The sequence below is a fragment of the Danio rerio genome, chromosome 15 (genome assembly GCF_052040795.2).
Source record: "Danio rerio strain M-AB ecotype USA chromosome 15, GRCz13ab, whole genome shotgun sequence".
NCBI lineage: Eukaryota > Metazoa > Chordata > Actinopteri > Cypriniformes > Danionidae > Danio > Danio rerio.
In genome coordinates this window covers 24,892,286-24,917,045 of record NC_141035.1, presented here as the reverse complement: position 1 = coordinate 24,917,045, position 24,760 = coordinate 24,892,286, and the positions used below count along the sequence as shown (strand labels likewise).

General features: G+C 36.1%; 1 protein-coding gene across 1 annotated transcript in view; it reads left to right on the top strand.

Moving 5' to 3' along the window:
* si:ch211-286b4.4 overlaps positions 1-24,760 on the top strand; it is a 90,597-nt gene that overhangs the window by 22,415 nt on the left and 43,422 nt on the right. The window contains exons 22-52 of the mRNA XM_087284021.1: positions 735-887; positions 978-1,179; positions 1,266-1,406; positions 3,150-3,335; positions 3,429-3,500; positions 5,456-5,582; positions 5,662-5,795; positions 5,883-6,086; positions 8,178-8,327; positions 8,398-8,577; positions 8,662-8,778; positions 9,388-9,537; positions 9,636-9,788; positions 9,892-10,107; positions 10,208-10,312; positions 11,399-11,543; positions 11,623-11,834; positions 12,684-12,902; positions 13,057-13,163; positions 13,272-13,425; positions 13,522-13,621; positions 15,491-15,657; positions 15,848-16,081; positions 16,157-16,344; positions 18,148-18,256; positions 18,335-18,485; positions 18,559-18,698; positions 18,779-18,928; positions 20,177-20,302; positions 23,379-23,534; positions 23,800-23,916. Coding sequence (XP_087140147.1) covers positions 735-887; positions 978-1,179; positions 1,266-1,406; positions 3,150-3,335; positions 3,429-3,500; positions 5,456-5,582; positions 5,662-5,795; positions 5,883-6,086; positions 8,178-8,327; positions 8,398-8,577; positions 8,662-8,778; positions 9,388-9,537; positions 9,636-9,788; positions 9,892-10,107; positions 10,208-10,312; positions 11,399-11,543; positions 11,623-11,834; positions 12,684-12,902; positions 13,057-13,163; positions 13,272-13,425; positions 13,522-13,621; positions 15,491-15,657; positions 15,848-16,081; positions 16,157-16,344; positions 18,148-18,256; positions 18,335-18,485; positions 18,559-18,698; positions 18,779-18,928; positions 20,177-20,302; positions 23,379-23,534; positions 23,800-23,916 — 4,765 coding nt within the window. The remainder of the gene's footprint in view (positions 1-734; positions 888-977; positions 1,180-1,265; positions 1,407-3,149; positions 3,336-3,428; positions 3,501-5,455; positions 5,583-5,661; positions 5,796-5,882; positions 6,087-8,177; positions 8,328-8,397; positions 8,578-8,661; positions 8,779-9,387; positions 9,538-9,635; positions 9,789-9,891; positions 10,108-10,207; positions 10,313-11,398; positions 11,544-11,622; positions 11,835-12,683; positions 12,903-13,056; positions 13,164-13,271; positions 13,426-13,521; positions 13,622-15,490; positions 15,658-15,847; positions 16,082-16,156; positions 16,345-18,147; positions 18,257-18,334; positions 18,486-18,558; positions 18,699-18,778; positions 18,929-20,176; positions 20,303-23,378; positions 23,535-23,799; positions 23,917-24,760) is intronic.

Here is a 24,760-nt window from a genome sequence, read left to right as displayed (position 1 = left end):
ATACATTTGCTTAAATATGTTAGTACAGTATATGCAAACAGCATGCTAATCATGCTAGAAACATCTCATTTGTGCTAATAAAAAGTTACTTGTAAACAAAATGTTAAACATGCTAATTCATGATGACACTATGCTAAAATGTCAGCCATCTGCTAAAACGTGACATATGACAACATGTTAGAGTTAGAAAAATGCTAACAGTATGTTAATTTATGCTGTCAATAACCATGCCCAAAACATGTTTGCCAATATGTTAGTTCATGTCCTTTTAAAATGTATGCTAGCAATGTGTTAATGTGTTACAAACATACTTGTAACAAGCTAAGTCATTCTAATAAAATGTTAAACAAGCTTACAGCATGTTTAAAGTGCTAACAACATGCTAACAGATAGCAATGTGTTCAAATGCTGGTCATTTGGTAAAATATGTTGAAACATATTAATTCATGCAACATCAAACATACTAATTTAGGCTAGCAAATTGTTGTACACTCTCGGGATTTACTATGGTAATATATATGGCAATGTTAATGTATGTGGTCTTGGCGGTATAGATCTGCTATGCTGCAGCTGCAGTATGATTTTTATGGCAGAGCAAGTATCGAGACCATAGCAGAAATTTCACTAATTGAAACATAAATATTTTGTACATTGCATGGTAAATGGGTTTACTGTCACTTTGATTAGTTTATTATTGCCAAATAAATGACAGTGATTTTTGTCATTAAATGAAGGGTACGTACACTGCAAGTTCAGGGGCTGAAGATCTGCAGCACTGCAGCCCATGTGATGCTGGTCAGTACTGCCACTCTCCTGGACTAACTGCACCTCAAGGTCCCTGTGAGGCTGGGTTTTACTGCACTGGGGGATCCCATGTCGCCACTCCGGTAACCACATACTGTCCATCACACATGTTGATCAGTGTGATTCAATCCGGGATTGAATCATTATTCTTTCATTAACTGATTCTTTTACAGTTTAGCTCCAGGTTTGGTGACATATGCCCCATGGGTTATTACTGCCCGGCAGGCACCAGACACCCTCACGAGTTCCCCTGTCCTCCTGGGACATGGAGCAATGCACTGGGGTCCAAAAGCGTGTCGTCCTGTTGGCTCTGTCCTGCTGGATTTTACTGCAACAGTTCTGGTCTCATTCAGCCATCCGGAAATTGTGCCCCAGGTGCAAATATGCAGAATCTCAGTTCCCACCAGACTGACTTTTGTTTTTAAAATGAACCAAACTAACCGACCTGTTTTGTCCTGTAGGTTTTTATTGTGCAGGCGGTGCTAAAACAGCCATGCCTGATGATGGGCTTACGGGAAATCGGTGTCCGACACGGTATTACTGTCCACAGGGGTGTGCATCGCCTCTGCACTGCCCTGATGGAACACATTCAAATAGCACAGGTATACATTCATGTGCTTTAAAGGCATGTGTTATATACATTTGAAGCAGAATATCCAGAGTATGTACGCTAAATTTCTTTATCCCAAAACTTCCCAAAAATTTCTTGATCACCAATAATTCCATTAATGGTGGCTTTACCGTAATTTGCACAGTTCTGAATTTTACCATGTTAAACATGTAGTGAAATAGAAGATTAAAAGTAATGTGGTTTAAAATAATAGCATGTTAAAAATGGGATTTTAACATTTTCATCCAATAATAGAACCTTTCTAGGGTTAATACTGGCCAGAACCCAGTGGTTAATTTGTAAATGAATAATTTTCGGAACAAAACTAACAAATAAAAGCCATTGTGATCAACCCAAACCACACGCTTTCAATTTCCCCGGAACATGACATCACTAAATGGTCATAACACAACTAATGCAGGGCTCACACCAAATGCTGAATTAAGTTGCTTAGTCACCCGAGTAAGTTACAAACAATGTAAAACTCAATAGAGTTTTTGTGAACACGAATAGAAGTGAATTATCACCGCATGGAGCAAATCCGTGAGAGGATATCAGATATTTTCCAGAATAGGATCCAGCAAGATCCAACTTAAAGTAAGCACTGATAGCTCCCACTCTATAAGATATATCAGAACATTAGTTTGTACTTGTAGAAATTTTTCACAGGGTATAGTGTATCCGAAAATCTTTGAAATATGTTCTTTACCATCACCATACTTTTTACACTTTCAAGAAAGCAAAATTCAATTTATTCTCTTAATGGTTAATTATTTTTTAAATTATAAATCATACAAAAAAAAAAATAAAATAAACACAGGTCCAAAATTATACTAAATTAAAAATAGCCAAAGTATACATTTAAGTAGGGATGCACCAGTATTGGGTATTGGGCCGATACTTGGTTAAAATACTTCTACTCGTATCATACATGAAATGCCAGTACCACGCACTAATTTTCTTTTCGGCTTAGTCCCTTCTGGGGTTGCCACAGTGGAATGTACAGATAACTTATCCAACTTATTTTTTACGCAACCCATCACTGAGAAACTAATTTTATATATAAACTACAAATAAAAAAATGAAAGAAATTTTAAGTAATGGAACATTATATGTAAAAAAAATCTAAACTACTACAGGCTAAATAAAAGCGTCTCACCAAAGCTGAACATGAGACAGCCAGCCTATGCATGATAGACCACACAATCTCAATAAACACTTGATGCTAGCTGTCAACTAGTCTACATTATTTAAGGGCATTCATGAAGACATTCATAGGATTTGTTGTTGTCAAACTTGTTTTCTTTTTTAATATTTAGTCAATATTTTCTTTGAAATCTGTAATGCCACTATTATCCCTCATCACTGGTTAAAAAAAACAACCTTTGTTATTTTAAATGTATATTTTTGGTATCGGCGAGTGCACAATTTAAAATATGCATACTTGTATCGCTTTGTAAAAAGTGGTATCGGTCCATCCCTACATCTAAGCATATTTTCAAAGATGATAAAGCTATAAAACTTATACAATTTATTAATATTGACAACCATAACTAGTGCATATATTCAAATTGTGCTCTATTCAGAATAACATTCATAAACAACTTTATGCATCTTGTTTGTTCCTTGTCTTCAGCTCATACACACATCTACTCATTTATCATTATCATAATTATCATCTCAAAGCACAATAGAGTAAGTTGTAATCCTGTGTTATTAATGTGTGTGAATGCAGGTTCTGCAGAATGCAGCGACTGTCCCACTGGATGGCTGTGTCTGGAGGGTGAGGACCTCCAGTTGTGTCCAAAGGGGCATTACTGCGTGGGGGGCACAGTGGAGGACATTCTCCCCTGCCCTCCAGGCACATACAGCCCTAAAGCAGGACAAAGCCAAGTAGAGCAGTGTTTACTGTGCTCAGCTGGTGAGAGCAGTGCCCCTGCTTTACTTACACCCTTGGCAGTTTTAATAACACTGGTGTAGTTTTATGTTCATCACACACACCTGTCATTTTAAGGAATGTACTGTGAAGACTGGGGACTAGTTGAACCTACTGGTCCCTGCCAGGCTGGGTATTTTTGCTTCGCAGGTAGGTCCAGTTATATAGACATTGGTATTTAAGTTACCATATTTTCCGGAATATAATGTTTTTCATTAATTGAAAGTGATTTACAATGCATCCGGAAAGTATTCATAGCGCTTCACTGTTTCCACAATTTTATGTTACTGCCTTATTCCAAAATTGATTAAATTGATTTATTTCCTCAAAATTCTACACACAATTCCCTATAATGACAATGTAAAAAAAGATTTTTTGAAATTGTTGGAAAAACTCTGTGAATGTCCTTGAGTGGCCTAGCCAGAGCCCAGACCTAAATCCTATTGAACATCTCTGGAGACATCTGGAAATGGCTGTACACCGTCGCTTTTTATTCAACCTGATAGAGCTTGAGAGGTACTTTGAGGAATGAGCAAAAAATCCCAAAGACAGATGTGCCAAGCTTGTGGCATCATATTCAAAAAGACAAGGCTGTAATTGCATAAACAATTGATGATGTAATTGTAAGGTGCATCAACAAAGTATTGAGCAAAGGCTGTGAATACTTAAGTACATGTGATTTTTCAGGTTTTTTATTTTTAATAAATTTGCAACAATTAAAAAAAAATCTTTTTTCACATTGTCATTATGGGGTATTGTGTGTACTATTTTGAGGAAATAAATGAATTTAATCCATTTTGAAATAAGGCTGTAACAAAAAAATGTGGAAAAAGTGAAGCGCTATGAATACTTTCCGGATGCACTTTACATTATATAATGCAATTAACATTGGTGGATTTGGAGCTTTGAAAAGTGAATTTCCCATTTGCCACTTCACTTTCAGTTTCAATTTACATAGATTTATTTAGGCTCTCCATATAAAATAAACATTGTTTCCCCCACAGTCCAAATACATGAAGTATAGGTGAATTGAATAAGCTAAATTGGCCGTAAATGTGTGTATGTGTGTGTGTGTGTGTGTGTGTGTGCGTGTGTGTGTGTGTGTGTGTGTGTGCAAGAATGTTTGGATGTTTCCCAGTGTTGGGTTGCAGATACAAGGGCATCCGCTGCATAAAAAAAAAACAAGTTGGCGGTTCATTCCGCTGTGGTGACCCTAGATTAACAAAGGAACTAGGCCAGAAAGAAAATTAATAAATGAAAAACTGACTGCAGACAGCGATTACTTTGTTACTGCGCATCATTTAAAAAAACATTGATCATCATAGTTTTGATGTTGCTCATTACATAACAATTAGTTCACCTTAAATTGGTTCAATACACTGTGTTGCTTCACAGCAGTTATTAGTTTGCATGGGTGACAGAGGAATTCTGCCACTGTCTTTTACATATTTAAAATTTTCTCTACCACAGGGGTGCTCAAAGTTTTTCTAATGAAGGGTCAAAATCCAAGCTTGATTGAGAGCTGTGGGCCAAAAGTAAATATAGCAAACTGTATTACATTAAAGTAGCCACAGGTAATTTCCCAATTTATTTAATAATATTTAATTGAATTTAATTTTATCAATTGAAAAAATTTACTTATTTACAAATGTTTAGAAAATGTGTATTATTTTAACAAACTTATTACAATAAAAACATAAACAAAATTCCATGCAATTCAATGCTTTGTCCCTTATTCGTTAAGTGACAGTATGAATTAAAAAAAAAAAATCTGATTCATTTAATCATTTAATTTCGATTTTTTTTTTATAGCTCAGCAATTAAGCTAACAAACAAAAGGTTACGTTAAAATAGAAATGAGAACCTCTGTTAAAGGCATTCCCTAACCTTTCCCAATCCTTTTTTCTCTGGCGGGCCAAATCAAAGGAGACAATAGGCCAACTTTGGCCTGAGGGCCTTAGTTTGGGCATCTCTGCTTTACAAGTTCTCAGTAGATACAATAATCAGGTGATGCTTGATTTCCGGAAAATATGGTTCTAAGTTTCTCATTTTTGTTAATTTGTACTAAAACGTGTGGTTTATGTGCATTCGTTTGACTTTTGCAGGCATAAACTTCCAGAATCCTGATGCGAATATTAGCACAGGGGTGGGTGGGTCATGTCCTGTGGGTCATTACTGTCCTGAGGGCACCAGCCTTCCTTTACCCTGCCCGCTTGGCACCTTTTCAAACAGGTAACTCAGAGGGTCAATTGGTTCCACTGCACTAATTTGACTGAATGACATATGAACAGATTTCTTTTTGTTTTTACAGTCTGTATGTCACTGCGGTCTCAGGGTGCTCTGTGTGTCCCGCCGGGCTATTTTGTGGTTCAGTGGGCTTAAGTAGACCATCTGGACCCTGCCGAGAGGGGTTTTACTGCCCGGCTGGAGCATCATCATCTACTGGTGTGACTGTGTTTGTTAAAGCAAGGCCGTCATTATTCATGGTCTGGTTGTGTTGTAGTTCTGACTGTGCTCTTATGGTTTGTGTAGGTTCGAATTCTGAAGGTGGTCTCTGTCCTCAAGCACACTTCTGTCCTGCTGGCAGTGCTGTACCGGTTCCATGTCCTGCGGGCACCTATACTAACCTGACAGGACAGATTAAGTGCAGTCTATGCCATGCTGGATACTATTGTCCAGAGAGTACCAGCAATTACAATCTGTACCCCTGTCCTGCTGGATTCTACTGCCCTGATGGTAAGACACAGAAATAAATATAAATTAGTTAAAACAAAAAGAAACATCTATTGCATAAACTGTGGAAAATCTATTTTCTAATGAGTATTTGTAAAATATTTTTAGTTAAAACAAGATTTTGGGAGACGAGTGCAATACAGTATTTGTACCTTGAAGGTTGTTGATTTTAGATATTTACAAAAAAATGGGATTCATTTAGAATATATTAATGCAGTATATTGTCAGTTTAGTCATCCGCTTCAAATGTTATCACTCGATTGAATGGACGTTGTCTGTTTTTATCAGCTGATAGATATGGGCCAGTAGGGGCCTTCTGTGCCTACTAGTAGGCTCAGAAGGCTGTTATTATCCATCCTCATAGTTGATCAGCTATACGAATAGAGAAGACTCCAGATCTGTTTTTACATTACTGTGAGGGTTGGGGTAGGGGTAGACTTAATGGGAAATTTAATAAATAATATAAATAATTCTTGTTAACTTTCAGCCGCAGCCATATGTAATCTATAGCTGATTAACCATGTGGATAGATGATAACGAATACAAGAAGGCGCAGAAGACCTCTAGTGGCCCATATCTGTCTATCGGTCTTAAAAAGTCTTCAGGTGTCTTAAATCTCAAAAACAAAATTTTAGGCCTTAAAAGTCTTACATTTGCTGAAACATTTTGTTGTAGAAAAATCTTTTTTTAACATGCCTTAATTTTCCTTTGTTCATGTATAGCCACTTATTCTGACCAACAGTAACATTCCACCTCAATAAAAAATAATAATAATAAAAATTAAATGTTATTTTTTAAACTCTGTTTAGCATAATGTTTTAATTATTTTCTTTAATAATGATGATGATAATAATAATAATAATAATAATTATAATAATAATAATAGTAATAATAATAATAATAATAATAATAATTCCTTACATTTATATAGCACATTTATAGACACTCAAAGCACTTTACACATTGGGGGGAATCTCCTCCTCCACCACCAGTGTGCTGCATCCACCTGGATGATGCGACAGCCATATTGCACCTGACTGCACACCACACTAGCTGATTATGAGCAATTATGATATGGGGATGGTTAGTAGGCCATGATGGACAGAGGCCAGTTGGCAAATTTTGCCAGAATTCTAGGGTTAAACCCCTAATCTTTACGAAAGACATCCTGGGATTTTTAATGACCACAGAGAGTCAAGATCTCTGTTTAATGTCTCACCTGGAAGACGTCGCTCACTGAGCAGTATAGTGTCCCCTTCTTCGCTATACTGGGGAACCCACACAGACCACAGGTTGAGCACCCCCTGCTGGCCTCACTATCACCTTACAATAACATTTGTTTAATAGTTTTCTATGTATTGACTGCTGAAGAAACTGACCTGGACAGATATTTGTGCATACATTTAATTTATTATTGTTTTTAAAATGTTAAAAAATATAGATTTAATTTTTTAGAAAGTTTATGTTAAAACAAGTGTATGTATAAAAACTAGAGCTTGCTTGTTTTGAGACCGTATTTGAAATATGTTGCTAAGAAATAACAAAAATTTATTGTTAAATAATTTGTATTATTCTACTATTAAATTATATTATTTTTTGATACATCAGAAAAAAAATACTTTTAGGCCATTAGAAAAACTCTTTAGCATTTAGCCCTGTATGAGTCTAAAATTTAATTTATAATTGTTTTAAAAATGTTTAAATTTAATTTGGTGAAACCTGCATAAACCCTGTGTCAGCTGATAACCACTGATAATGCCCATTCAATCGAGTGATAACATTTGAATCCGCTAGTTTAGCTGTCTTTTAATTATAATTTTTTTTAAATTGAATATTTATTCAGACAAAATATTATCAAAAAAAAAAGAATATTATATTATTGACAAAAAGGGTAATTGTTGGCTTATTACAACAAGCCAGAATTTTCATATTGGTCAGTCACTAATATTAAAACTTATTTTCAAAGAATATAGAATACATGTATTGAATATTATTACACTTGTAGATTTTTAACCTAATACTGGTAGCAGACAAAATATACTTTTGATAAATAAAATGACGCAGTTTAGTATTTTTTTTATTTTATTTTTACAGGAACAAAGCATGCTAACCAGTTCCCTTGTCCACGAGGCTATTACAACCCTGAGCTGATGACCCACAGCCTGGACAGCTGCTTACCCTGTCCTCCAGGCCACTTCTGTGAGAAAGAGCACCTGTCCGCTGTGTCTGGCAAATGCAAAGCCGGTACGTGCATCACTTGATTGAAACATGATTCACAACAACTTCAATTTTAACCAGTGAAATCAATGCACAGGATGGTTTTGTGTATCTGCTGCCTGGAACCCTCAACCCTTTGACCTGGACAACTACACTAACGCTAACTGCCTGTGCCCTGCTTCCTCCACTGGGGGCAGATGCCAGGAGGGCTTTTACTGCCCTTCGGGGACCTCTGAGCCTCTGCCCTGCCCTCCAGGAGCTTTCTGCAATGCAACCGGTGCGTGATCACTTGATACATAGCAAAACAACTAGCCTGTGTGCCTTTTTGAAACTCTTGTTTATACCTGACCTTCTAAAACAGGTTTAGCCCTGCCGAGTGGACCGTGCTCTCCTGGGTATTACTGCACACGAGAAGCCTCTTTCTCCAGGCCTACAGATGGCATCACGGGGAACATCTGCCCTCCAGGAACTTACTGTGGTAAGTACTGGGCAATTCAGATAGTGCTGATTGATGTCACTATATGTAAGAATGTCTTAGTATTAATCACGTTTATTTAAATAAAATGTCTTCACATGATCTTGAGAATTTTTCTTTTTGCTTTATGACACATTAAACAAATGCTTACACAATGTTCAGGATAATGCCAACAAACCCATTTTGTACTGCCATCACGGTGTAATGATAATAAAATGAGTTAATTGAAGTTATTGTTTCATGAAGCCAGATCTATATAGTTTAAAGTGTTATCATATATGCATATGTATATATAAATTTATAAATATGTTCTTTCTATAGATTTAATTAAAAGCTTTTACATTAATTTTATTATTTTACATTAATTTTATTATTATCACTTAAGTTTTTTTTTTAGGTCTTTTTGTTTTATTAATTTAAATTTGATTTAATTATGGTTCACCTCTTTCCTGGGTGCTTAGTTCATGCTTAAGCACTTTAACCAAGACTTTTTTTTTTAAAAATGGAAAAATGTATTCCAGAATTTATTCCAGAATCAACAATACTGAACAATAGTTAGACTATGGTTGGACTAAGTTCATTTTTGTTTAACTTTTTTCATCTTTTCCACAGATGAGGGCTCCAGTGCACCACAGCCATGTCCAGCAGGCACTTTCTCCCCATCAGCAGGCCTAATGAGCCAGGAAGAATGTCAGGCTTGTCGAGCCGGTCACTACTGCGCTACCACAGGCCTTCAGGCTCCTACTGCCCCCTGTAGACAGGGTGAGAACCACAAACACCATCACTGCTCAAAATAAAAACAGTCTGGTAAAGTGTTTCAAACATTTCCAGATCTTGTCCTTGTCCTTTTTTTTTGGTAGGTTACTGGTGCCTGCCTGGTCAGACAGATGACCTAGCTCTGCCGTGTCTGGTCGGTCATTACTGTCCCCCAGGAAGCCCTGTCCCAATTCTTTGTCCCAGTGGGACATATCAGGACAAGCAGAAACAGGCAAACTGTACAATCTGTGAAGCAGGCAAGCTGTAGTTATCTAAAGCAAACTGTGTGACACACTCCCACATTTCTATTTCTGAAACACATACTGAAGCTTGTGCCCTTTTCTGTTTCTTCTACACCAGGATTTTATTGCGATGAGAATTTTGGGGCTGCAAATATGTCCGCCATGCAGCCTTGTCCAAAGGGACATTACTGTCCTGAAGGAACTGGTTATGCTGAACAGTTTCCATGCCCTGTTGGCACGTATAACCCCCGTGAGCTTATGGACAGCCAAAGGAACTGTCTGTTGTGTCCGCCAGGACATTACTGTCCACATGTTGGACTTGAAGAACCTACAGGTGAAAGCAGTGATCTTTTAGTGCAAATTCTAAAGCTTATATAACCACAAAATGCCAAATTCTTGTTTTACAAACATTGTGTTCAAATGATTGTTGGTAGGATTGTGTTTGGCTGGTTTCTGGTGCAAACAGGGCTCCCATTCTTCCAGTCCTATGGGTGGTCCTACAGGCGATGTATGCCCAGTTGGTCACTATTGTCCTAAAGGTATTGTCCTAAAGCCATCAAAATAGCTTTCAGCAGCTTGTCTCATATGCTTACTAGAATATATTTTGTAAAAAGGAGCACTGTGTACAGTTTGTTACACTGTTAAAAGTGTGGCTAGTACAAATAAGTTGATAATTATTTTGTGTATCTGTAAGCAGCATATATACAGATATATAAAACATTTGTCTTTGCCATGATGACAGTGCATATTATTTACTAGCAAGATACTCATATTCAGTTTAAGTGCAATTTAAAGTAGAGGGGTCTGGATTCAGACCTAGTGCAGTGCAATCTGAGCTGCATCCAATGCGCTCACCTAACCCCACCCCTAACCCTACCCGTCACAGTGACGTCACTCACTCCATTGAGTGCATTGTGTCTGACATTGCGTCTCAGCTTGCATCATAGTGGCTGCATCCAGATAGTATTGATTTAAAGGCTTAACTAGGTTTAATAGGCAAGTTAAATTAATTGGGCAAGTCATTAGAAAAACCATTGTCATTGACCTTAGCAGTTAAGACATTTCACTTTCATTTAAAAAAAATGCAAATGTTTTTTTATTACTCTCATATATATATATATATATATATATATATATATATATATATATATATATATATATATATATATATATATATATATATATATATATATATATATATATATATATATATATATATATATATATATATATACATATATATATATATATATATATATATATATATATATATATATATATATATATACATATATATACATATATACATATATATATATATATATATATATATATATATATATATATATATATATATATATATATATATATATTTGACATAAACATTTAAATATTGGCAGATATTATATATATGATGCCCATATTGACTACTATATAATGTGTCCTAATTTACAAATGCAGCACACTTGTAATGAATCTATAAATTTTTTTTATGTAAATATTCTAATTCCATTAAATTTAATCACAGCTTATGTTGTAGAACTTGTTATACATAATGTATGTGAAGTCAAACGTGTGAAGCTCATTAAAAACAATATTTTAAAGCTCTCCCTATGTTACTACAGGCACTGCCAGTCCTGTGCCCTGTCCGGTGGGAACATGGTCTAACAGTACAGGTCTAAGGATTGCTGAGGATTGCCAATCTTGCCCTGGAGGCTTTTACTGTGCCTCTACTGGTCTGAATGGACCAAGTGGACTCTGCTCTGAGGGGTGTGTAACCAAACAATGCTTCTCTCTGAACTGCAACGCAAATGCCCAGACTTAATCTATGCCATAATTTCACCCAAAGGTTTTATTGTACTGAGAAAGCAGAAAGTCCCACTCCCATTGATGGGATCACTGGTCACGTCTGTCCAGAGGGTCATTACTGTCCTCCAGGAGCCACTCGACCTGTGCCATGCCACTCTGGGACGTTTGTAACTGTCCCTCAAGCCTCTCAGTGCTGGGCCTGCACCGCTGGCTGGTACTGTGCTGATGGAGGCCGGCTGCTGTGTCCAGCTGGTTGGTGCTTTGGTCTCTCCTTGGCTATGTTCGGAATGGAGTACTAATATACTGCTAACTGCTCCCTACAGTTTTATAAAGAAGTATGTGAAACAGTATGCATTATGCAACTGTTTGTGTGCCGCCGCATGACTTTGTCACATTGCACATTTAATTATAATAGAAGCATCCAGTTATTATTTAGTTTCATTGTAAACTAGATGTTTTGTGTAAAATATATCAAATAATAATTACAGAGGAAGTATATGTATAAAATAACATTTTATTTTTGGTTTTCACAGCCATGGTAAACATCAAGAGATTCTCAGCTTCTTTGGATTTATGGATTTGACCTTATTTTGACATTTATTTTGAATTTGGAATTTCTGGGGAAAAAAAAAAAAATTATATATATATATATATATATATATATATATATATATATATATATATATATATATATATATATATATATATATATATATATACAGTTATATATACAGTTTTGTGAAGTACAATATTTTTATTTCTTATTTGGAAGAAACATTTCCCAATAACATTTACAAAAATAGGTCCAGTAAATTCAGAGAAAATGAGAATTTTCAAGTGGTCACTTAAAATCCACAGCTTTTTTTTCATGTTCATTTAATAATAGTATGGTAGTATGCTATTCCGAACATATTCAGTGTATAAAACAACTAGACTAGTAGTGAAATTATTGTTCCTGAACATAGAAGATGCTCATGAAACAATTAAATAGCAAACAGCACCACACCGTGGAGAAACACGTTACACAAGCATCCTGACTGATTGCAGCATGGTGCTGGAATCATGTCACTTTTTTTCCTGTTGTCTATCTTCTATCTGTAGGATTCTATTGTCCTGAAGGCACAGGGTATGACATAAGGCCCTGTCCGGCAGGAACATACAGTCCTGACTCTGGTTTGATCAGCCTCTCTGAGTGTAGAGCATGTGACGGAGGACACTACTGCTCTCTCCAGAACTCCAGCTCCGTCACGGGACAGTGTTCAGAAGGGTATTACTGTGCACAAGGGAACATCTCACCTCAACCTTACACACAGAACACAGGTAACTCAATATATATATTGTACATATATATATATATATGTGTATATGTGTGTGTGTGTGTGTGTGTGTGTGTGTGTGTGTGTGTGTGTGTGTGTGTGTGTGTGTGTGTGTGTGTAAAAGACTATGTATAATCAATAAGTTGTTTTTTTCTAAGGAGTTGGAGGACTTTGTCCTGTGGGTCACTTTTGCCCACAAGGCACTGCTCAACCTCAGCCTTGTCCAGAGGGCACATTCAGTAACAGAACCAAACTGGTCAAAGTGGTAAGGATAATTTCTGTGTTTATATTATTAATGTAACTGCACAATACCACACAAGTCCTGTTGCCAACAGTCACTCTTATAAAGGCCACACATACCGTTCTTCAACAGGAAGAGTGTTTGTCATGTCCTGCTGGTCATTATTGCAACATATCTGGACTGACTTCCCCCAGTGGAGAATGCTGGGAAGGTTTTTACTGCACAAAGGGAGCCGTACTCCCCAACAGCCCAATCACAGATCACAGAGGAGGACCGTGTCCGACAGGTAATTGACAGATCTCCCAGTTCAAGCCAGATTAAAAACACGCCCACCTTCCCCTCAAACCGGCCCACCTCATCCGGTTTTCCTCTCAACCCACAGGTTATTTTTGCTGGAAAGGCTCAGGCGCTCCTCAAGCCTGTCCAGAAGGCTCCATCAGCAGCAGAGAGGGACAGAACAGCTGCAGTCTCTGTCCCCAAGGGTACATATACTTTCACAGTATATACAGTACATGACCGTGCTTAACATTTAAAATAAGACTGTTTCACATTGCCTGTATAGTTTGAAACTGGTAACTGCTGTGGTTTGCATGACAATCAAGAGCACATCTGTGTGAGTTTAGCTAAACTGGAACTTAATTTATATGAGTGTAAAATCACAATGGCGGCAAGGGAATGAATGGCTCACAATTAGAAAAGAGTCTGTTTGCTAGCCTTCCTGCTACACACATAGTGTTGTGGATATACAGTTGAAGTCAGAATTATCAGCCCCCCAGAATTATTAGTTTCCCTGTTTATTTTTTTCCCCAATTTAATAATAACGGAGAGAAGATTTTTTTCAACACCTTTCTAAACATAATAGTTTTAATAACTCATCTCTAATAACTGATTTGTTTTATCTTTGCCATGATTACAGTAAATAATATTTGACTAGATATTTTTCAAGACACTTCTATACAGCTTAAAGTGACATTTAAAGGCTTAATTAGGTCAATTAGGTTAACTAGGCAGGTTAGGGTAATTAGGCAAGTTATTGTATAACCATGGTTTGTTCTGTAGACTATCGAAAAAGAACTAGCTTGAAAGGGCTAATAATTTTAACCTTTAAAATGGTTATTAACCTTATAAACCTTATATAATATAATCTTATAAAAATGGTTCAAAACTGCTTTTCTTCTGGTCAAAATAAAACATATAAGACTTTCTCCTGAAGGAAAAATATTATCAGACATACTGTGAAAATTTATTTGCCCTGTTAAACATAATTTGGGAAATATTTAAATAAGAAAAACAAATTTAAAGTAGGGCTAATAATTCTGACTTCAACTGTGTAAGCACACTAAATTAAAAATAAAACACACAGAGTGCAGCTAGGGTCAGCCTTCTCTCAAAAAATCTTTACTGACCAGGCGTCTCCTTTATAAAACTGCGCAGAAACTTTCTTAAACGTGAACATATGCCAGAATAAATCTTTAGTTATTTAATAATGATTATGGCTTATATGATGAATTAAAGTGGCTCAATTAAGTCAATATCTAAGTTAGGTTATGTTTACTCAGAGCTTACTTACTTTATAGATCACAACCTTTGCGTGGGGAAGTGGCATACTCATGTTTCCACCCTCATTTTGTGCGTATGTCGTGTATATAAATTAGTTTTTGGCTCTCAGGGATTATGAAAACTTGATACTGCATTTCATGCTATTTGTTCAAAGTGACCCACTGTTGCCCTTCCTACGCAATCTTTAAATCTGTCCAATCATGTGTTGTTGTTACATGACTGATTAATGTGCTTGATCTTAAAAAAGAGACATTGTTCCCAATGGCTTCTATGCTCATAATACGAGACAGAGTGAAACTTGGTCTTCATTTAAACTCAGTTGAATGAGTTCTTAAGTGAACAAGTGTCATTCACTGCTCTTCACTTAATAACTATCACTGTATATTTAGATCATACTGTGATGTAGACCAAGCAGCATTTTATTTTTACATGTAATTGCTGGAGTCGATGTCTGTATAGCGCATTATTATTTTTAATAAGTTATATTATAAAATTAGTTTTAATTTTTTTATTCTGTTTTTCTAATGTTCGTTTTTTGATTATTGACAACAAATCTGCTTATTAAGGGGTTGTTAATCATTTTGTGTTTATGCCCACCTAAACCTTTGCTTAAGGCCCTCAGAAGTCTAGAATGTCACTGCAAACACAATATATTACCAATGTTTTGCTTTCTGCCATGCTGTGTGTACATTTGTGATGAGATGAGTGCAAATGAACCATAGTTTGATGAAATCAAGTGAGTGTGAAACTAACATTATTGTGTTTTTAAAATTATGCCTTTTCACTTAAAGTTACTACTGTCCTGCCAATGGTTCATCATCGGAGGGCATTGAATGCCCAATGGGCCATTACTGCCCTATGGGCACTCATCTACAGAATCAGCACCCCTGTCCAGCAGGGACTATTAATCCCCATATGAGGATGGCCAGCCGTGAAGACTGTTTACCCTGCCCTTCAGGTACCATTTCTACAGTCGACTGAACTCCTATCGAGTCATTTCTCAGAGTTACGCATCTCTTATTCTCAGAGGGTGATGCTGCCCTACTTTCTCTCAGCATTGGAGTCACACCATTTTCAGCTACTGCCTCTTGTGCTTTCAGCATCTGTCAAAACTTAGAGAAATATCCAACAAACTCTCCTCCTGGCAGGTTTCTTCTGTGAGTCTGCTGGACGGAGTGCTGTGTCTGGACCATGTGCAGCTGGACACTTTTGTCTATCTGGAGCCACGTCCCCTACACCTGTGAATGCAGGAGCAGGTGGTGAATGTCCTCGAGGACACTATTGTCCTGTAGGGTCTTCGTCCCCGGAGCCATGTCCACTTGGCCACTTTAGCAACAGCAGCAGAAACACTAAGCTGTCTGACTGTCTGCTTTGCCCTCCAGGTCAGTGCTGTTCTTTAGGCACTTCAGACGCTGTATTTGGCCTGTGCTCATTTGTGCATTTTTTTCTTTTTGTAGGATTTGCTTGCTCCAGCAGGGGGCTCTCTTCTCCTTCTCATGTTTGTCAGATGGGCTACTTTTGTCCACAGGGTCAAAATTCCAGCCAGCCTGCCAACTACATTTGCTCATCAGGGTATATGTGTCCACCTGGCAGTCCTGTCCAGTTCCCTTGTCCAGTTGGGACTTACCAGAACCTCCATGGGCAGGTTAGCTCAGAGACAGGCTTGGTTGTAGATAGAAATGTGTTACTTAATTACTAATGTTAATTACTAGTGTTACTAATTAATTTATATAAAGATTAAATATAATAAAAAATAAGTATTATTTATTTTAATAGCATTTATTTTGTGAGTTGAAATAAAGAATAAATAAAATAAAGTATCAATATAGATATTAGATTAACTTAAAAAAAAATACAAAAAGTACAAAATGTTATAGCAAAAATTACTAAAACTAAAACTTAAACTTAAAGTAAAAATAAAACTCAAATAAAAATAAAGCTTACTCAAAAGATTAATAAACAATCAAAAAATTGACAAATAAAATTAAAATTTCACGACATTTATATGATCAATAACAGTAATTTGTGTTGGAGATGGTTTATGGAAATCACTTTTTGACTAGTTTTTAATTAAAATTACATACTAATATTTGGTATTATACTAATATGTCATTGGTAGATATCCCAAAAATTTTCAATTTACTCTTTTCAATGACAAATTAAGCAACTTTAATGTGTTCTGTATTGACCTTATTCTGCAATGTGGAAATGCGCACATGTTTGAGATTGTTAAGAAGGTCCGATTCAGTCACCTATGGTAGAAATTACTAGTAATAATAAATGGCACAAATCTTTCAAACTATTTGCTTTACAAACAAGTGTGTTCATGACTATAGATAAACATATATATATATACACATATATACTATAATATAATGAGGTGGTGCAGTGGGTAGCGATGTCGCCTCACAGCAAGATGGTCACTGGTTCGAGCCTCGGCTGGGTCAGTTTGCATTTCTGTGTGGAGTTTGGATGATTTCCCCGTGTTCGCGTGGGTTTCCTCTGGGTGCTCCAGTTTCCCCCACAAATCCAAAGACATGTGATATAGGTGAATTGGGTAAGCTAAATTGGCCATAGTGGATGTATGTGAATAAAGTTGTATAGATGTTCCATGCACTGGGTTGCAGCTAGAAGGGTGTTCGCTGCGTAAAATATATGCTGGATTAGTTGCCGGTTCATTCCGCTGTGGCGACTCTTGATCAATAAAGGGACTAAGCCAAAAAGAAAATGAATGAATAAATGTTCATTGTACAAAAGATCAGTATCAAAAGAGAACAAAGTGAAACAAATTATAGAGATCTCGGACGAGCCCCCAATTGTGTCACAGCCATAATTTAAATATGACTCGTGATCATAACATAATGTAACGTAAATAAACAACGCCCAAAGTGCTCCAACTAAATTATTCAATAACATAACATAACCAAGCAAAACAATCCAACATGACAAGAGAGGCTAACAACATAATAAATAACAACCAAACAAACCTAAAGCAGGTTGGAACTCTCCACTCCAAACAAATACCAAAAGTAAAGTATAAAGGAGAACACAACAATAAAGCCGTCAAAAACTGGTGGAATGAGGAATCGAGAGAAGTCTGCTTTCGTCTATTTTAAAGGCCTGACGCCACCAAATCAACCCATAGATAACTGAAAAGGGAAAAAGACAAACAAGATTAATTGCAAGTAATAATTGTGGGCAGGAGTGAAGGCCACAAGCAACAAATATAATACGAAAATCTCAACATAAAAAAGCAACAATAACAAGCTGTTTTAATGTCTAAAAATCAATGTAGCTGAATGAGAATGGAAGTCTCGAATCAAAAAGATTCCAATGGCTGTGTCTGCTCATACATGAAGAATAAGGTCAATAGAACAAAAAGAAAAACAGAAATGTAAAAAGCACCACAAGCCTAAATATTAAAACTGTATCTGCTTTATGTCCACAGGCAGAATGTTTGCTGTGCCCAGCTGGATATTTTTGTGCTGCTTCAGACACAGTAACAGGAGGAACTTCTATACCTGTGCCCTGTCCTGCAGGATATTACTGCCCTCCAGGTACTGACAAAACCACTGAGTGTCAGATCAAGACACCACAACGCTTCTTCAATCTATACTTGCTTTTATTTTAAACAGGCTCAGACTCTGGCATGCACTTCCCCTGCCCTGTGGGCACTTTTAATGGTCAGCCGGGCCTGTCCAGCAAGGATCAGTGTGTCCCCTGCCCTCCTGGTAAATACTGTAGCTCCTCTGGCCTGGACGCCCCTACAGGCAACTGTTCTCCAGGGTGAGTGGACTTATTAATGTCCTGTCAAATAATACAGGCCTGTCTCCTCATGCTCATCTCTGGGATTTTGCAGTTATGTGTGTACCCAGGGTGCCTCGCTCTCAGAGCCAGTTGGAGATTCAACGGGAGGCAGATGCACACCTGGCTTCTTTTGCCCAGCGGGTGCCAGCCATATGGAGCCCTGCCCTCTGGGCACATTCGGCTCATTAGAAGGTCTTATTCCAGCAGATGTAGCATGCTCGTGCTGTTAAATATGGATGATTGAAACTAGCATTGTGTGTGTTTTTGAATAGGAGCAGCATCTGTAGAGATGTGTCAGTCGTGCACTCCGGGACATTACTGTGCTGAATCTGGCCTCACTTCACCCTCTGGGCCCTGCAGTCCAGGATACTACTGTGTTCAAGGATCACACACACCTGCACCGCAGTACTACAACAACACAGGTTATTTTCTTCACTCACTACAGTGTAATGAATCTAAACATTGTAACCAGGGTGGTGATATTAGCATCTGTCAAACTTTATTTGCATTACATCATTAAAAAGTTATTATAATTAAAAAAGTATTGATATTAACATGGGCATCACAGTGGGGCAATGGGTAGCACAATCACCTTACAGCAAGAAGGTTGCTGGTTTGAGCCATGGCTGGGTCAGTTGGCATTTCTGTGTGAAGTTTGCATGTTCTCCCCATGTTTACGTGGGTTTCTTCCGGATGCTCCAGTTTCCCCCACAGTCCAAAGACATGAGGTATAGGTGAATTTGGTAAGCTAAATTGTCCATAGTGTATGTGTGTGAATAAGTGTGTATTGATATCTGATATTGTTGAAGCTGGAAGGGCATCTTCTGCATAAATCATATGCTGGATAAGTTGCCGGTTCATTCCGCTGTGGTGACCCCTGATTAATAAAGGGACTAAGCCGAAAAGAAATTGCATGTATGAATGAATGAATGAATGAAATTAACATTTTGTCACATTTGTATATCGATATCTAGATATAAATATCTAAATATTCCAAAAGGTAAATATTACCACCCTGGTTACAATGTTTAGATTCAATATATATACTGGATATATTTATTTATATTTATCTAATGATGATAATAGTAAATATGTAATTATATAGAAATTATGATAAATATTATAATAATAATTGTAATAAATATTGATTATGATGATGCTAATAATAAAATCTTTTCAAAAATGACAATAACAATCATAATGATCATAACGATAATATTCATTATATTTATGTAACAACAGTAAAATGACATTTTTAAAATTACGTTTTGTTTTTTTCATTAAACCTTATACATAATGAAAACTTCTGCCTTCAATTTTTTTCTCTTTTGTTAACAAAATATTATAATTAACAAACATTAACAAGTGTTGTCATTACAAACTTTAGAATGGAAAACACTTTCATCATGAGGTGCTCATATCAAAACGCAGCACTTCAGATTTCAGTGCAGTGCATCAGTTTTCATAGATATTTACAAAGAAATCTTTGCAATTTTATAATTGTTTTAAACCATACCACATTCTCAGACATAACTTTTCAAAACATGTCACTGACCAGCTGTCAAGAAGAACTATTTCATATACTGGCCAACTTAGGTTTTTACAATCATTAGGTGCTTCTTGAGTGTTCATTTTAGTCATTGATTGTAATGGTAATAATTTTGTTCCAGTTTGCGAAGAACCTGTTGGTCATTCAGCAGAGGATATCTATTCTCACCTTCAGTTCATTGGTGATATCTGTCCAGCAGGACATTACTGCCCCATTGGCAGTGTTCGACCAGAACCCTGCCCTCCAGGTAAAATTTTTAACCAATATTCAACCAAAAAAAGTAAACGCCTTACATCATGTAATAAAATAAAGTGTTGTTCTTTCTGTGTGGAGTTTGCATGTTCTCCCTGTGGGTCTAATCAAAAAAGAAAATGAATGAATAAAAGAGAGAGATTTAACAGAATGCACACCATGCTCTTTTCTAAACAATATAAGCATGCAGTGTGTTTCTGTATATTTATGCAGTAACAATTTTTTGGTCTTATAGTATAGGCCAAAGATTGGTAAATTGGAAAACGCTAGTATTACAATATATTTTATTTATTTATTTATTTATTTATTTATTTATTTATTGTTACCTAATTCTATTGTATTGATCTATTTATTTAGTTTGGGGAACTTTACAGGTCCCAAAAATTTTACAATATTTATATATTATAATTGAATATTATTTAAATTTCATGCTTGTATTACTTTTACTTGCATGTACATGCTTTTTAAAACTTTTTCTGAGTTTGGGGTAAGGTTTTGTTTCTTTGAAAGAAATTAACACTTTTATTCAGGAAAGGTGCATTAAATTTATTAAAAGTAACATTAACAACAAGGTACAAAATATTTACTACAATTTTTTTTTTTTTCAAATAAATTATGTTCTTTTGAATTAATTAATGAACCCTGAAAAATATGCTACCCGTACTTGATGAAAATGTTAAGAGATGAGGATCATTCATTCATTCTTTCATTCATTCATTCATTCATTCATTTTCTTTTCGGCTTAGTCCCTTTATTAATTCGGGGTAGCCACAGCGGAATGAACCGCCAACTTATCCAGCACCTTTTAGGCAGTGGATGCCCTTCCAGCTGCAGCCCATCTTTGCATCACAGTAATAAAAATCATTTTAAAATATATTTAAATAAAAACAATCACATTAAGTTATAATACAGTTCCCCGGGTTCGAACTGAAATAGGGAAGCGAGCCTTTAGTCATGCCGCCCCCTCATCCTGGAATACTCTTCAGTCTGAACTGAAAATGTCTGAGCTCATTCTAATGACATCGTTTCGCTCTATCCTTTTTAACGAAAAACAACAGTCCATTTCTCAATGTATATGTTTTTAATATATTGAAATGTGGTAAAGCTGAAAAACTGAACTGTAATTTTATATTATATTCATTTTCTATTTATTATTAATATTATTATTGTTATTTAATTTTTTTTTATAAATCGTGTGTTGCAGACCTCATGACCAGGTCACCCTTGTAAATGAGATCTTGATCTCAATGGGTTTTTTTCTTGTTAAATAAAGAAACGTATAATAATGTTTCACAATATTAGAGTTTTTACTGTATTTTTGATTATATATATATATATATTGTTACGACCCCCTCGTTTGAGTCGCAACATAAAAGAGTTCGGACAACAAAAGAATGTATATGCAACTTATTTATTATACATAAAACTAAATAGAACAACAAATCAACAAACAAACAAATGTTTAGGGGAAAATAAAGAAAATAACTACTTTAACTACACAAATAAATAATGCTAAACAAAACCATAAGGTTGCAGAAAGGAAGAGATGATCTTGACACGAGGACAGCCCGTAGCCACACCGTCCTCCAGAAGCTAGCACACAAAACACTTATACGATTTGAGCCAATTAGTGATCAACCAGGCACCCAATCAGGATCTGCCACATCCATACTGAAGTCCTGGGGTCGTCACATATATATATATATATATATATATATATATATATATATATATATATATATATATATATATATATATATATATATATATATACAGTTGAAGCCCCTTTTTAATTTTTTTTTCTTTTTTAAATATTTCCCAACCAAATTATGTTTAACAGACAAGAAAAATTTCACAGTATGTCTGATAATATTTTATCTTCTGGAAAAAGTATCTTTGTTTTATTTTGGCTAAAATAAAAGCAGGGTTAACTTTTTGAAAAACCCTTTTATGGTCAAAATGTTTAGCTTCTTTAAGCTATATCTTTTTTCGATTAGTCTACAGAACAAACCTAGTTAACCTAGTTAAGCCTTAAAATGCCACTTTAAGCTGTATAGAAAAAATATACATATTATACATATGCTAATAATTCAAGGGGCATAATAATTTTGACTTCAACTGTATGCATATATACTATATACACACAAACACACACACACGCACGCACCTACGCACGCGTGCACACACACACACACACACACACACACACACACACACACACACACACACACACAAGTATGCAGTTTGACCAGTTCCCAAAATAGAGAATTTTATCCATAAACAACTGAAGAACAAAATAATAGTTAAATGGCCAATTACCAGTTTGTAAACATTCAGGATGTGCGCGCATCATGTTTGCAGAAAAAAACAAAAGTGTTCGCCTTTGCAGTGACGGAATGTAACTGATGCTGTACAAAATTTGTTGTTTTATTAGATATATTATTATTATTAATTTTATTAGTTATATTATTGCATATAACATATTATTACATATTATTTATTTAATGTTCTAAGCGTATTACAACATTTTGCTACCCACCAATAAACACTGTTATTCGGCCAAATTAACGTCTTGAGTCCAGCATTTAAGTCTTTGTCTAGCAGATCCTTTTGCCATAGCACCCTCAATGGATTTCGGATGAGATGAAATTACTATTTCCATTACACATGTGCCAGAGTAAAAAGAAAGTTTATGAATTGGTTTTGTGAACTTGGTAAAAAAACAAACAAAAAAAAGTCAGAATAAAAATGTTCTTTCAATCAAACTATTTGATTGTTAACATGCAAATAATGAACATAAAAAACAGTGTGCGTGTGCGCCATTGTGTGCAGGGTTTATATTTTTATAATCACCTCTCAGAATGTTGGGGGTCTTAAGTCTATGAGATTGTTATTTTGGTAGTCGCGGCCTGACAATTTTGTGAACCCCTGAACTATGTAGTAAATCTTGCAAAATTTTGAAGTTTGCTGTATCAGTTTAATTCACAGAAGTATTATTACAGTAATCTGTGAAATAATCTCATGTCAGTGTTTTAGAGCTACTGATCTGTGGTTATACTGTATTATCACAGGTTTCTTCCAGGGCCAGCGTGGTGCTGTATCTGAGACAGATTGTCAACCATGTACATCTGGATATTACTGTCCAGACTGGGGTCAGAGCTCAGCGGAGCTCCTCTGTCCTGAGGGCAGCTTCTGTCCACCAGGATCTCCAACAGGACATCAACCAGGTAGGAGGCAATACTGACTAGGCAGAAATCCATATTGTCCTCTGGGCATCCGCTAAACTGGGCTAGCGGATGTACAGAGCGGCTTTCATTAAAAGAAGGAGACGGCATCTGCTTCCTCCTGCCATTTATCTTAGTGACTAACCACAGCATCTCTGCAGGGCTGCCCTACTGCTGTCTGAATTATTTAGTGCTAGTGCCATGAGATGTCTAGACATCCACTATTTATATACTGCCAGTCTCTTACCTTTATGATCTGTCTGTTCAGAGCGCCAGTGTCCGTCTGGTCATGCGTGCCCTTATGGTAGTGTTGAGCCTGCCATCTGCCTGCCTGGTACTTATCAGCCTTTGCCATCCCAGCCTTCCTGTCAACCATGCCCATCAGGTAAATATTATATGCCTGAGACTGGCCCTCAAATGCCTGTTAAGAAATGTCTGGGACATATTTCACCCCAGAATCAGTTAGAAGAAAGAGCATATTAAACCTGTATTTCAGTGGTGTAAAGTAACTGAGTACAAATACTCAAATAGTAGTTTTTTCTCAGGAACTGTAATTTACTAAGTAGATTTAAAAATGTGTACGTTTACTTTTCCTTGAGAACATACTTATTGCAGTAACGGTACTTTTACTTCACTACTTAACCTTCAACCTGTAGTCACTACTTTATTTTTACAACTACTTCACTACTTTTATTTTATTCAATGGGGAATACAAAATCACTCCTGTGATTCCTGTATAATCAAATCACCAGCGAAGATAAATTGCATCATACTGTATGACCTCAAAAACCTAGCGTCAGGCTGACGTAAATGTCCAACCTAAACTCAACCAAATATCAACATCTAATGATGTTACAGCTTGACGTTGTGTGGACATTACCACTATGACGTCTATCAAATGTTGGATTTTGGTTGCCATACCTGATGAACAAATGTCAGTATTTGATGTCAATATGACGATGTTTGCTCGATGTTGGATTTCTAATACAACCTTGAATCAACCAAATATCTAAAGTAATTCAACGTCGTTATTGGACATCAAAATAAGATTGTCCCTAGACACTGGCAAGACATTAAATTACGGTCACCTAACATCACAACCTAAATCTAACCTAATATTACCGTTTTATGATGTTGTGTGCCTGCTAAATAACTAAATGCACTACAGAATGTTACGTTTACACTCATCCACAAATTACATGTAAATGCATCAGCTTTTTCACAGTGTA